This window comes from Uloborus diversus, chromosome 1 (assembly GCF_026930045.1).
Source record: "Uloborus diversus isolate 005 chromosome 1, Udiv.v.3.1, whole genome shotgun sequence".
NCBI lineage: Eukaryota > Metazoa > Arthropoda > Arachnida > Araneae > Uloboridae > Uloborus > Uloborus diversus.
In genome coordinates, this window is record NC_072731.1 from 182,853,523 (window position 1) to 182,869,143 (window position 15,621).

At 34.7% G+C, this 15,621-nt stretch overlaps 1 protein-coding gene across 1 annotated transcript in view; it reads right to left on the bottom strand.

Moving 5' to 3' along the window:
- LOC129233900 (hypoxia up-regulated protein 1-like) overlaps positions 1–15,621 on the bottom strand; it is a 104,115-nt gene that overhangs the window by 59,802 nt on the left and 28,692 nt on the right. The window contains exon 9 of the mRNA XM_054867830.1: positions 686–872. Coding sequence (XP_054723805.1) covers positions 686–872 — 187 coding nt within the window. The remainder of the gene's footprint in view (positions 1–685; positions 873–15,621) is intronic.

Consider the following 15,621-nt stretch of genomic DNA (forward strand, 5'->3'; position numbering starts at 1 on the left):
TATCGCTTTTATAAAGGTAAGTTTATAAGGAATCCAGTTTTTAGTTTGCGAGTATGCGGCATTTACGGTGATGCGGCGTTTCTGAGCATTAATTTTTTTTTTGAACCTTTTTTTAGGGTGTGCGGCGTTTACGCCCATGCGACGTTTCTTCCAGAAATTACTGTACTGATATTTTTGTACTGTCATTGTGAATGAAAAAAGGAGAACATACAAGTCATGCATGGTTATGCAGTTGCAATTTAGATAGTTCCTTACTACAATGAATGAAGTTCTACAGAAACTTGTTTTGAAGATTTTTGCAAAGGTGACCAAATTTAAGCAATATCCTGGCAACACCGAGGTGAGGTCAAATCTGCTCATTAGAGCTCTGTAATTTGTGTCATATTTGTTAGAAACTTCATAGTGTTATGTTATATTGCTTTTCTCTTTTTTTATGACCAAATATGGTGGTTACGTGGGATGACACTTCATAAATTGCTGCAAGATAGAGCCCCCCCCCTCCAAAAAAAAAAAAACCACTCAAAGTCTTCCAAGTTCTAACATAATTTTCAGCTCAAAACTACAAAAAATTCATTGATTTATTATAGAGTAGCAATGCTAAAGGGTGTAGGTCACTCTGGGTGACATACGATATGTGGAGGTTTTGTAAAGATCAAGATTACAGTTATTATTCCAGAATGAGTACCTGAGCCATGTGCTCTGTGTTGGCACTGAGAACTTTTTTAACTCTTCCAGCTTCTTTGAGAAGTTTTGCCATAGATCTATTGTTTTTGAAAACATCCGAACTTGTTTTCTTTGCATTATTAAAAGACATAGCAAAATAATCTCTCAGTCTGAGTTGCATTTCAAGTCCTCCTAATGTGTGATCAAATCTAAAAAATAAATAAACAAAACTTACAATATAAACAATTAAAATAAGCAAATACATTTTTAAATAATTGTCATAGAAAAAGTCCCTCTCATTATGAAAGAAAAACATTGCCTTGCTAACAGGATGAATTTGTTTTAACATTATTACACAATGCAAGCAATTAACGATCTAAAGTTGAAAGAGAATAAAAAATATCAAGAGCGCAAATAAGCAAAACGGCAGTCCTCAGCTGGAATTGGCTGAGCTGGCGGTGAATTTCAAGTAATGCTTAAGGTGTTCGGGAGGAAACCAAACTAAAATCCAAAGGCTCTCCAAAAATTTAACATACTATACTCTAAGGGGACAAAAGTCATGGGATACCTCTTAATATGCCAAATCTCCTTACGACCGGGGAAAGGCAGTAACTCGAGGTGGCATGGACACAAGTTCTTGGAAGTCCAAAACAGAAATATTGAGCCATGTTGCCTCCACAAAAGCTTATAATTGCAGCAACAGAGTTATGGGCAAAGGATTTTGTGTGAGAAAAGACCTTTCAAATTATGCCTTTTACAAAAAAGGAAGTATTATATTCGCGAAAAAATTCACTCAAAAATCGACCTTAATTTCTATTTTACTCACCCCTGAATGAATGAGTTTTTATACTCAACCACACGTGGATAAGTGCCTAAGAACGTATACACGCGAAATATCCATTTTGACGATTCCCGAGTTAATTACAAAGAGTTTTTTCGTGACATCTGTAAGTACGTATGTGTGTATGTATGTCGCATAACTCAAGAACGGTATGTCCTAGAAAGTTGAAATTTGTTATGTCTAGTGTTCACTCTAGGAAAAAAAAAGGGCAGGGTGCTGGTCTTTGAAAGGGGCACTATTTGTTATAAAAAGGGCACTTTTTCAGCGCGGTGTCCCCCCAGCCAAGATCAATGATGCACCCCTCAAAAAGTACTGAGTCCCCCCTCCCCTTCTCCAAAAAAGTAAAGAGGAGAAATAACATCTTGAAACACCTTGTAAAAATTCAACTAGTGTAGTCTCCACTATGAGCCCCCCCCCCCCCCCCGATCAGGGGCGTAGCTAGGGGGGACAACCCCCCCCCCCCCCCGAAACGTTAGTCTCAAAAAAAAAAAAAAGTGAGAGAGAGAGAAAGAAGAGAGAAAAAAAAAGAAAAAGAAAAAAAAATCAAAACGACTTTTTTCTGAGTAACAAAGGTCAAAAATTCACTTCATTCCCCCCCCCTCCCCAATATGCCATTGAAAATCTGCTCCATGTGTGACCCTCAAGCATAAAGACTCCTCCCTCTGCTGCGACAATTTTTTGATAATTGAGTGAAATTTGACACTTCGCTTTAGAAATGAGATTGATTTGTAAAATGCACGCAGGGCTCATAGTCCTCCTATATCTCCTATATTTCCTATATTTTCACAATTTGTCAGATATTCTCCTATTTTTCCTATATTTTCTCACTAACTCCTATATTTTTTTTTGTCAGATGTTAAATGCTACCCAAAAATGCAAAAACCTTTAATCCATTTTTTTCCCTTCTTTCTCCTCTGCACTTTTCACTCTTACATCTTTAATGTTGGCATATGTTTTACATATGCCAACTTCTGTTTGATTATTTTTATGAAACATACAAAATATAGATGGCTTTACTTGCACTTTTAACTTAATTTCAATTAATTCTTTTTCTTTTAATGAGTTTACTTTATAATTTTAATAGTATAACATGTTAACTTTAAGTGTACTGCTGTAAAGATTTTTAAAGCTTTTAATTTTGTCACATATAATCTTACATGTAGTTCAAATGACCGATTGTAGCTCAAATGATTGTTTTTGAAAATGCCCTGTACAGATTTTGGTACCAATTCAAACTTTGAGTACTTCAAATGTTTCAAAGCTTGTAGCTTGCTGAAAAAATGTAACTATCTCGATAAAATAAGTGTCATTTTATAGGATTTTGTTTGCTGTTTTCAAATATGTATCCATGGAAAAACATTCCTATATTTTTCCGTTTTGTGTGTAGATTTTTCAAAAATTTCAGAAATCTGTCCTCATCACAGAAAATTTTTTTTGGCTCATTTTTTTCTATCTACTTGGTTACGGTTACAAATTGCAGAGGATAATGGATAGTTCTATGCTCCACTTGGGCTCTTCTAACGCCCCCTTACTTTTGGCAGATTAGGTCAAATTCAAACTTGACACATGTTTATACATATATATATACACACACATTAACTGTAAGTTATGGATAATGTTATTAGAGTGAGCAACGGGTAATTGAATTGGCCACTTTAATGAATCAATTCCTCAAAAAAGAAACGAAATCCAGTTTTAACATTAAAAAATTGCAGAATATTTGAAGCAAACATGCAGCTTAAATGAATCAAGCGCATGAGACTAACCATTTCTCTCGCTTTCTCCGACAAACGTGATGCATTAGAGCAGTCTTTTTTTCTTTGACTTTGTTTAGTAAAATAAGTTTTTTTTTATAAAAGAGTAAATAGTGAAACAAAGGGGAGGCAGAGTATTGCACACTTTTTGTAACAATTGTCTCAAGACATAGGGTCAACAGGACTTTTCATCGTTAGTGTTAGCATTGAAACGATGAGGTACCAATACCAAAAACTACAGGTCAATTGATGACATTGAAAAAAGAATGTTTAAATTAATTATTTCCTAGTTTTAGCAATCAAAAAGATGCATTTTTCGAAGCACATAAGTTAAAATCTAAATTTTGTAATTGCTTTTTCGTACTGTTTTGTGATTAAATTCTTAAAATAATCAGAGAATGGATATTTTGGGTGCGAGGTATACTTCTAATGATATCTCGTAAGTTCTCTGAAATTGTATGTAGAATTCCATGTTAAAAAGAAAAAAGAAAAACGCTCGCACAATTTTGCTTAATTGATTTAAAATTCGCTTAAACAAACATGATTCATTTTAGCGACAGTGGGTACAAAAATTCATTTGCTCTCTTATCTGTGACTCATGCAAAATAGAATTGTATTGATACTGGCGCTCTGTTTTTTTATACAGTGCTCCAAACATATTAGATGCTACACTTTTTTGAAATTCCTATATATTTTTCTACAAAACTCCTATATATTTCCTTTTAAACTCCTATATATTTCCTTTTAAACTCCTATATATTTTGCTATCAAACTCCTATATTTTTTCTTTTAAACTCCTATATATTTTTCCCCGCTTGCTATGAGCCCTGTGAACGTATATGCAGCCTTTCTTTGTCATAGATTCTGCAAATTGTTAAATATGTTTAATTTTATCAGCTGCGCATTGGCAATATTGCATACAGTCGAATCTATATTTCTAATTTCACATTAAAGAAAAAAATCGAGATAAAGAGGTTTTGAGATACGGGGGCTTTAAGAAACTTTTTATAGAAATTTGAAATATGAATGGTGAACATTTGAAATCGATACTAATACTAAAGACAATATGGACTCTTGATTAAAATTCCTCTTTATTAGTTTTGTTAGGTATTTATTCTATTATTACATTATTAAGTGCTTTATTGCGAGTTTAAGGAATCATTTTGACAGTAAAAGAAACTTTAAGCATATCTTTTTCAAGAGAAAGTCTTTTATTGCTTTTTGGTCCCTGATTTTTTTTTTTTTTTGATTCATTATTTATCCTCTTGAGGTTAGCAATTGCTGCAAATCTAACTTGGCCAGTATTCTACGGTTTTCCTTTTTTCACTTGAAAAAAACTTATACTTTCTTTTCACTCCTATCATTTCGGTTTTCTAAGGAATCACAATTTTAAGAAATAGAGCAACCAAAGAACAGTACTAATGCAGATAACAGAGCGAAATTGCTTTTAACTTGAATGACCTTTAACCATGAACTTGAAATGTTCATATTACATGTCAAACCTGTGAATTTCACCCATTTACTCTTCTTCCAAGAAAGTGCGCGAAACGACTGTCCTTTGGTTAATCTTCCTGGAAAGCCTATTCGTGGAACGCATATCTCCCTTTTTTCCACTGCCTCCTCAGCTTTTGAAGACAATTCCTCTGTTTCTGAGTTGAAGAAAATGTTTTTGTTTGCTGCTTTAAAGATCATTGGGACTTCGAATCCGAAAATGTTAGCATAACCGGAATTCGAGACTATCGAGGTTTTTGTTGGTCTGGTGTCGTGTGTGTGATAGGTCATAGTCAAAACGACCTTTGCTAACCAGAGTATCCATTGCAATCATTGATTTTTCAGCCAGTACATATTTACTGCGTATTCTTTTGGAAATGTACAGTCTGTTTAAAATGGTACATTCTAAGTGAAAGTTGTTGCATAATGAAGCGAACAAAAACCCATAACAAGTTTTTTTAAACCCAAAGAAAAAATTAAAATGGCGAAAAGGATTGCTCTAAAAAGAGAAAGTTAACGCTGTCTGAAGCAAACTAAGTACAGTCTGCAAAGCAGCATTAGTCCCATCGGACCCTTCTGAAGGTAATTTTATTTTAATTCAAAAGAAAAACTGCATAGCATTACATGAATAAAATGTTTAAAAACAAAATGAATCTAGATTATTTCTGTTAGCTTGGTTCGCATTAAAAAGTAGAAAATAAAAAAGACTTCTGTTTATAACACTCGAAAATTGCTGTTGCTCTCTCAAATAGATATTTATGTAAATTCTAAAGCAGCTAATAAAATTAAAAATAAAGACTTGAGAGGAGAACAGATGGTATGCATTTGAGAGAATAACTTTCTACTGCCTATATTTCTTCCCTAACTTTTTGTATTCAAATTTTATTAACTGCTTTAGAATTAGCATAAATGTAAATACATAAAAAACAACATATAAATATAACGATATGAAAAGCAATTTCATTTTTTGCGGGTTATAATTCAAGAAGTCTTTTTATTTTATTTCATACTTTTAGTGCAAACCAAGTTGATGAAAATAGTCTTTATAGTCTGACCACCGATGAGATTGAAAGTCAAACATCCAGTTTACAGGCGGAAATGAAAGTATCTATTAGCTTTCAGGGATGCCAGCTTTTGTAGATGTGTCTTAGCCTCTAAATTAAGCAGTCACACTAAAATGAACGGAACATGCTCATCAGATATGTGATTCCCCCCTGATTTGGATAGATTGGTTTTGACAAGATGCTGCTATAAAATTTCACTTTAAATTAAATGGAGGGAAAAGAAAAAAAAGGTTGAATTTTCCATAACATTAAAAAAAAATCTTTGCTTTTGTTTGACACAAGTACCGGAATTGGGGCACCCCATTCCAAAGTATGTAAGATTCACCTCCCTCTTATTTTTTTTAATACTAAAAACATTTACACACACACACATATATATTGTTAACGATATATATATATATATACCTGCATATGAAAGAAGTAACCCCCCCACCCCCCCGAAAGTCGGGTCTAGCTACGCCTCTGCTCCCGATCGTCGTCATCACTGACTTCAGTATTAAATATCATTATTTCATAGGGAAAATGTATTTGTCTTTAGAAAAGGATTAGTCCCCACACCCCCAAACAAATGTTTTCCTCCCTGCATCGGAACATTTAGATAATGCTTGTTAACGCCTCTGCGCGGGCCCCCGAGTGATAAGGAGCAACGCTTGGGGTCTTGGCTCTTGGCTTTGCCAAGCAACCCTAAAGCCCCCATTGTGAGAGGAGCGTGGGAAACCACCCCTCGGAGAACGGAGATACACTTCCAACGTTGTAGCGAGCGGATGCAGCCATAGGGCTCTCGCTCCCAATCCCTTGTAAGGATACATGCGTATCCTAGTCTTACTTTAATATTATGCTCATACTCTAATTGTAAATAAATTTAATTGTTGTTGTTTTAACCCACGACTCATCAATGCAGTCAACATTCTCAATATACAGTCCACTGCTGGAAAATTTAGTTTTTCCCCCCTGAAGCCAGGCGGCTTCATTTTTGGTCAAGTCTCACCGGAGGAGAATCAGCGTATTTGATTTCTTAACGGACTTTCTACTTAACGAGATGACGGACCTCAACATTTTAAACCGCAGACGAGGAGGTCTCAAAGGACAAGTCACGCGGTTGCTATCATTTATAGGAAGTGATATGGACTCTACGGAAATCGAATGCAAACTTGAACATGTGCAAGCTCTAAAAACCAAATTCGAGCAGCTGAAATTGGATTACTATTCAGTGCTGAAGGATGAGGAATTGGACGAAAATGAAAAGATTTTCATTGAACTCGAAGAAGAATTAGAAAAAATAGAAGTCGACCTCAAGCGCAAGTTCAAGCAGCTCAACAACAATAGTTCCCGCTCCTTTAATGATGCACCAACTAACTCAACAATCAGTATCCGGCTTCCCGAAATATCACTTCCAAAATTTAACGGTAAATATGAAGAATGGTTCCTCTTCAAAGAACAATTTAACTCCATCATCAATAGCAACTCTTCCCTCTCAGATTCACAAAAACTGTATTACCTGAAATCATCACTTATCGGCCGCGCCAAAGAAATAGAAACAATAGATGATACCTACCAGTCCCTGTGGAAGGCCTTGACTGAGAGGTTCGAAAATAAGAGACTAATTGTGAACAGTCATATACAAGAGCTGTTAAACATCCAGAAAATTACTCATGAGTCTGCAGATGAGCTGAGAAATCTTGTGGACAAGATTCATAAGCATCTGCGTGCACTCCGGCAAATGGATCTGCAATGTAATGATTTTACAGACGTTTTGCTCCTCAACATATTTCTTCAAAAGGTGGATGCAGAATCACGAAAGCAATTTGAGATGTCCTTAACCTCTACAGACCTCCCAAAATGGAGCAATTTTGTTCAACTGAAGTAGAAAAGAGGCATCATTTTTTGGAGAACTCTCAAATTCAATACACTTCACAAATAGAACCCAGATTAATCCAAAAAACATCTATAAGCAGTGTAAATAAGCCATTGCCATTGAACAGTTGTAAATTGTGCAGTGATTCACATAATCTGCATAATTGTGAAGAATTCAAGCGTCTAAATGTCAAACAAAGGTATGACCTAGTGCGGAAAAACAATTTGTGCTTAAATTGTTTTGGATTATCTCACCGAGTACAAGATTGCAAATCTAAGAACAGCTGCCGACAGTGCTCACAAAGGCACCACTCTTTACTACACAAGGACAGCTCGACCGGAAATTCCCATGCATTCATCCTCAACCCCCATGGCGAACGAAGCGCAATTTTTTCTCCACAATTTGCCTCAAGCAATACAGGTGTTGAAAACCCCTCACTCGAGCGGGGGAAGAACAGAGACACTTGTTTATTTTCAAGTCGTAAAGCTATCCTACTGTCAACTGTTAAGATCTGCACCCCAGCTGATGTTGCAGAATACTCTCAAGAGTTTAGGAGACACTCGGGGAACAAGATTGAAGCTGAGAGACAAACTCCTAATGAACTATCGAACATTTCATTGACTGTTACGATAGATAACAATTCATTTCTTAATGACATTCTAGGAATCTCTAATAACTTTACAAAACTTGTGAGAACTCTAAGTTTTATGTTTAGATTTATTCAAAACTGCAGGTACCCAGATCAAAGAACATCTGGCCCAATCAAGACGCAAGAGTTAATGAAGGCGGAAACATTTCTTATTCAGGCTGTTCAAAGGACAGAGTTCGAAACGGAAATAACGAACTTATCAAAGGGAAATTTCGTAACAGGTAATAGTAAATTAAGATCTCTAAACCCCTTCTTAGATAAAAATAACGTCCTTAGAGTAGGTGGTCGTTTAAGTAATTCGAACCTCTGTTATTCTCAAAAGCATCCTGCGATACTCCCTGCTAAGCACAAGCTAACTCAAATTATTATAAAGCATTTTCACGTAAAAAATTTACATGTTGGACCACAGTCCTTATTATATTTTGTAAGAGAAAGATTTTGGCCCCTGAATGGTAGGAATCAGTGCCGAAAAATTGTGCATAGTTGTATCACTTGTTATAAGGCAAATCCCTCTTTAACGGAACAACTCATAGGATCTCTGCCTGAAACGCGCGTAAACCTCAGTTTTCCTTTCCAACATACTGGAGTAGATTTCTGCGGCCCATTTTACGTAAAATATAAGGGTCTGAGAAAGGGGGTTTTAAACAAGATTTATATCGCTATTTTTGTGTGCTTATCGACTAAAGCGGTTCACTTTGAAGTAGTTTCGGATTTAACGACAGAATCATTTATAGCTTCTCTAAAACGATTTTTTGCCAGAAGAGGTAAATGCTCAGTTCTGTACAGTGACAATGCAAAAAACTTTGTGGGGGCCCACGCCGAACTAAAGCGTCTTTACAATCTTGTATGCAAACCAGATGAATATTTAAGCAACTATTTATCTTCCGAAAATATTGAGTGGAAATTTATCCCTCCAAGAAATCCTCATTTCGGGGGAATTTGGGAAGCAGGTATAAAGTCCTTCAAGTACCACTTAAAGAGATCTATTGGCAATGCGAGATTGACATATGAAGAATTTATAACTGTAACTAATCAGGTAGAAGCAATTTTGAATTCTCGACCACTGACTCCTTTGTCATCAGCAACTGATGATTTAGAAATTTTGACACCAGGTCATTTCCTTCTTGGACGGCCAATTAATTCAATTATTGAGCCTTAGCTATTAAATTTAAATGAAAATAGATTCGGATGAAATATTTGTGTTTGTAGTTTTTTTTTTTTTAATTTCAATTGTATAGCTCATTATGCTACTCATTATGCTATCGTATTTAACATGTGTTACTGTTTTCATAATTATTCAACTTTGGTAAGAGATTTGTTCAATTTTTATGTAAGTTTATTTAAAATCTATGTTTTTCAATTGTTGAATGTAATAAATACATTGCAACGCCGGGCGGCATCTTAATCTTGGCTTTGTGTGTTGTTCAACACTTTTCAATCCTTAATTTTGACTACCTATCTTATAAATTCTAGGCATTTCAAAACCCTATGAATTTCAATTTAAGAAGAACAGTATTTAATTACTGATCTCCCCTTCCAACCGAAAAAACTGCCTAGTAATGTGAATTGTGCCATTACGTATTTTAGTAGACATCAAAATCATGATGAATGTTAATTCTCCTTTTTAAATATATTACACTTCAAACAGAATAATTAAATTAAAATACTGTGTAGTGCTTCAAAAATGTAGTCGTAGCAAGGTGCAAAACAAAAATAAGCAGCTCTGGTCAATCCAAAATTTTTATCTCAAACAATTTTTGTGGAAATTATGTCAATAAGTTTTTTAAATAATCTGTTATACGAATCATATTCAAAGATAATAAGAATACTTAGAACGAAACAAAGTATTTTGCAGCAGAAAATTTCCTTGGAAAAGCGATATGTTTCCATTTCAAACGCGTTTTTTTTTTTTTTTTTTGAACTGGGGAAGGGAGTTAAAATCCAAGGGGCGAAAAAATACCCTTGTATTTTAGCTCTGTAAGCTTTGTATTATTTTCTACCTAGGAAACAATCAGAAAGTTAACTTTCCAGAAACAGATGTGAAAAGATTGCTACACAATCACTAGCAATGCACTAAAATTGCTAAGCCTAATTTCCACATGCAAACGAAAAACGGACACAAAGGGCTGAAATACTAGGAAAATGTCCTATTCCCTCTCTCATTATTGATTCTCAGAAGATCAAGGATGGGAATGAATGAAACAATGATCTCTTCCTTCCCAAAAAGAACCATACCCCTTACCCTGTCAAAAACCCACCTTCAGTTGAAGGAAGAACATGCCTTTGTTTACTACTGATAAGCCTGTTAGAACTCGTAGAATCTCATCCCCTTCCCCTCTTTGCTTTGGTGTTTGCTTCCCCTTTTATTTATGGGGCAGTTTTCAGGGTGAAATTCTGGGAATAATGATAAGAAATGATTGTTTTTGCAGACGATCGCTGGACAAGTAAAATTGCGTATCGTGTGAGTACAAACGATGATTGAGGCATCTTATTAAAAACACAGGGTGCAATTTCCTTTTTTCTTAAAGGGAGGGGCGCATTTTGCAATCTAAAAAAAGGGCAGGGTGCATTCTGCTGATGTGGAAAAGGGCAGGGCACTGCGCCCTTCAAAAACAGTCTAGCTGGGAACACTAGTTATGTCGACTCCTAGTAGGGTCTAGTTGTGCACCTCCCCTTTTGGTTGCATTCGGGTGTTTCTAAAGAAGTCTTTTGCATAGCTGCCAACCTCAAGATCAAAAAAATAGGAGCACTTAAGGGAAAAAATAGGAGCAATGAGGGTTAAAATAGGAGCACCAAATCGCGGCCTGTGCTAAACCTTCCTTCTGTACTGTAAGCTTCTATAAGTTCTAAGCACCATTACAATGCGTTTCTGAATTTTCATGTTAGATTTTCAACAAAACTACAACCAAGTATAAGATAAAAATATTTTACATTAAAAAAGCATCATTTCGTAGGTACATATTGAAAATTTAAAAAAAAAAAAAAAAAAAAAACATGATTACTGTTTGATTTAATAAAACTGCAACCCTTTTTAAAAATATTCCTTTATACATATCCTACATGTATTGAAAATGCATTGCATGAGAACATATTGAAGATTTAAAAAAAAAAAAAAAAACACGATTACTTCTTATACTTGGAAGTAAAGCAACTTTATAGTAAAGGTCAAGACTTGGAAATCTTCTAAAGGGCAGGGCACTGCGCCCTTCAAAAACAGTCTAGCGGGAACACTAGTTATGTCGACTCCTAGTAGGGTCTAGTTGTGCACCTCCCCTTTTGGTTGCATTCGGGTGTTTCTAAAGAAGTCTTTTGCCAATTTTTGGGGGGAAATCATTGTTAATTTCGATTTAAACTCAAGTCGTGTTATAATTTGGCGGACACTTGGCGATATATCACCAGTCTTTTAGTCGCCAACTTAACAAATTTGGGGGATTTTTTTTTTTTTAATTTGATTTCAATTTGGCCACTGTTGGTGATATTTAGAGAGTAAACTATTGAATCACATTAAAACTGCCAGTAATGGGGAAATGACCTTAAATTGGGGTAAAAGGCAGTAATGTGATGCACACACATCAGCTCGTTTAATATTGTGTTTTAGTTCATTTTAAAAGGACAAGGAGTCATGTCACACAATAAATTCTCACCTCCGTTACCTAAACACAAAATGCCATTCCTCATTAACACGTGGCAATAATGACATCAAATTTTATTTTCCATGATACAAGAGAGCCCCCTTGCTTATTTTCAGCCATAGTTGAAGTTGTGAGGTTTTTGTCCAAAAACAAGATAGATTTTACTTTAAAAACTTAGTGTGGTTATTCTGACTCCTCACCTCCATGAACTTGAATTTCAGGGATGTAAATTAATGAAAAAAAGAAGTGGACATGTTTTCATATGCTTATGTGCAGATTGTAGCAACAAAGAAAAAATAAAACTCTATGAAAAATGTATCTATTAGGTCTATATTAATGGAAAGATCCTCACCTCCATGACAGACCTTATCGATATCATTATTTCTGAGGTGAAAATAACTGATGGAGGGGAAATACATCAATAATAGGCATTTTACCAAATTATAAATTGCCAGTGTACCCTCAAATTTGCTAAATACTATTTTTTAACATACATTTGAATCTACTAATTAAGCCTTCCTTTAATTAAGAGAGCTTAATATTATATCCTCACTAAACATTAAAATAGCTGATTGTTTGCACAACTAACAAAATTACTACTTTGATTTTCAATTGGCTTTGATTTTTAAATATTAAAAGTTTTCTTTTTTTCCCCCCACGAACAAGGCATTTTTTATTTTTTTTTAATTTATGAGTAAAATAATTGGAACTTAGCTGGACCATTGTTTTCGTTACTTCTAGTATTTAACACATTCATGTAAGAATGAAAAAAAAAAAGAAAACAAAAGGTTTCAAAATTGAAAAATATTTGCATTTAAAAGTTACGTTTTCTGGAGAATGACCCTTATAAGCTGAAAAAGTAATCTAGTATTTTGCAAATAGGTTTCTGGATCAAAATGACTCTTTTAGGTGGGCCTACACATTTTTTAAAAAAGCATGTCAATTGTTGATTCCATTAAAGAAGAATTTAGTGGACAAATCACGATAATACAGTCCTTTGAATTCGAAACCAGCGAGTTAAATGCATTCTGCAACTCTAGGCCTTTGACTCCAGTAATACTTCTTTAGAAAAAAACAAAAAAGCTTTTACTCAAAATATGCTGTGTGTTTTGTGTTTTTTAATTAACTACGTAAAAAATGCAAAAGATAGGTCAATTAAAAAGTAATAAAATCATGATATTAATTCATCCCTTTTGGGGGGGGGGTATACTTTAACAACCCTTCCCCACATCGCCATAGACAACCTGAAGTTTTAAAACTTCAATTTCGAGAAAGAACCGATTTTCTAACTCTTAACGCACTCAAAAATAGCCAAAGTAGCATTTCAATACTTCAGCATGGAGAAATTTTCTGGTATGTGGACGCCCTTTGCTGTGGCGTAAACATTTTATCTCCTCAGCAATCACTCTCAATCGGTGTTTCAGAGTCAACCCTAAGACGGTTTAAGAGTGCACATAATTTTCATTTATGCGTGTCAAGTTTGCAAAAAAAAGTAAATAAAAAAAAAGACGAAAGGATGATTGAAAATAGCAAGAAAAAAGACTAAATTTTCAATTAGAGACTGTTTATTTCAAAAATTCAGGGAGAATAGCGAGCAGCTCCCCGGTCTGCAATGCAGTGAGTTGGAAATAACAGAGCTATATCTAAAAAAAGTCAAACGGCGCCAGTATAAAAGTCACTCCTCCAAAAGCACGTTGCAAACAGAACAAGCCCATGGCGGAAAATCGAGAGAATGTCGATGTAAATTTATGGTTATAGAACAGTCCAGTAATGAAAGCATATTTTTCAAACGCTCAATTTTTCTTTTGTAAGTAAAAACTGAAAGAAAGTCATCGAATTTCATTCTGTCCCGACCCCCGTCTTGGAAAATTAGTCCAAAACGGAAAGTCTTGCACGAATGAACATATTACTTTTCAAACTATCCTATCTCATACTGGATTTTTAAAATGTCTTTATTCTTTTTAAAGTGTTAAAGAGTCTTTCTCTTCAGAACATAGGCGGATTTACGGGGGTGCCAGGGGGTGCGCCGCACCCCCAAAATTTTTGGTTGGGTTTTGAAAAAAAATTAGTTTAGTATATTTCACTCAGAAATGCAGTTGGGGGAAAAAATTCATAGCTGCTATACTAGTAAATTTACTTGAATCCAGTGTATCACCACACGTCACTAGTGAAAGAAAAACATAACTGTGCTCATATTAAGAATTAAAGTAAATTTATCCATTTGGAGGAAAAAAAACTAATAAATAATTTCATGCAAATAGAGAAACTTCTCAAACAATTTATTGTTCAGTGCCATGATATTGTGTAGAATAATTACATGTTCTGTAATTGGGTATTTATTCGTATATCAATAAATTCTTCTATTTTAAAACAAGAATGGCTAATCAAGTCCAAAAAAAAAAAAAAATGGCTATTGCAAGAAACTTGATCAATAAAATCTACACCGAAATCAACCGAAAACCAACAATTTTAAGGTAAAATATCAAAAATTTTCGAAGGAGGACTTCCGGACATTTTACTGCAGTTATGCATCCAGGGGGGAAGGGGCACAAGACTGGTGACCCTCCCCACAAAATGCTGAGTAGATGTTTTTACAAAAATATTCTGTATTATTGAAGAGAAGAAAAGATCTCATTTTGGGAAAACCCAGTTGTTTTACGAAAAAAAAAAAAAAAAGAATATTGTGAAAAAATCTTCATTTCTCTTTCAAAAAGAAGTATTGACATATAAATTTTTCAACAGCTTCAGATCATTGGCGGCGAATTGTGTGCCTTCTCGCACAATCCTCTTTCTTTCATATCTCCCCCCCCCCCTTTTTTTTCTATTTCGTTTTCATTTTTTCTATTGGTCCTCAAAATGTTCCTTTTCCAAATCTTGGGCTTCACTTTCGCAAAATTTCCAAGGAAGATCTTCTAATCACATCGAAAATATATCGAAAATCGTTTAAATTTTTGTTTTTGGAGCTTCAGTTTTGAAAAACTGCAGTGTCTCTAACGTTATCAAATATGGTCTTACACTCATGTGTTTAAGACTTTAATTTTGGAAAATATTCGAACAAGGGCCTCTGATCCCCCTTTCTCTATTATCATCAAAGAATGTTAATATTTTGGTTTTGAAAACTACTATTTTGAAACATTTAAGTGAGAGAATCCTTTTTTTCAATACCATGGATTATTGCAGAAGAACTTCATTTTTAGGATTTCCAGGGGAGAGCTCCAGAACAGTCTGGTAACAGCATCAAAAATTGTCCTCCGTAGTATTTTTGGAACTTCAATTATGAAAAGTTAAAGAGGTAGCGTGGGGGCGTATTTCTATCTGCTTTTCAAAAAATCGATTGGAGGCAGTCTATGAGTCTCATTCATAACCCAAACTATAAATATGGACTATAACCACATTTATAAGACTAAAATTTCTAAAAATAGCCTTGGAGCCACACGTACATTTCTTGCCTCTAAAATATCACCAAGAACTGTAAAACTGCGTTTTCAAAACTACTATTTCAAATTTTTTCTGGGGCGTGAATCCCACTCCAAATCAGTAGCTAGATTCACCCATTGCTTCTAATATCGAATTTTGTTTGAGACTTTTTCTGCAGTTTGAAATGTTAAGAATTGCCCATCCCCTTATCTTACTAAATATGGTTTACATCTGTTTTTTAGACTTAAAAGTGTG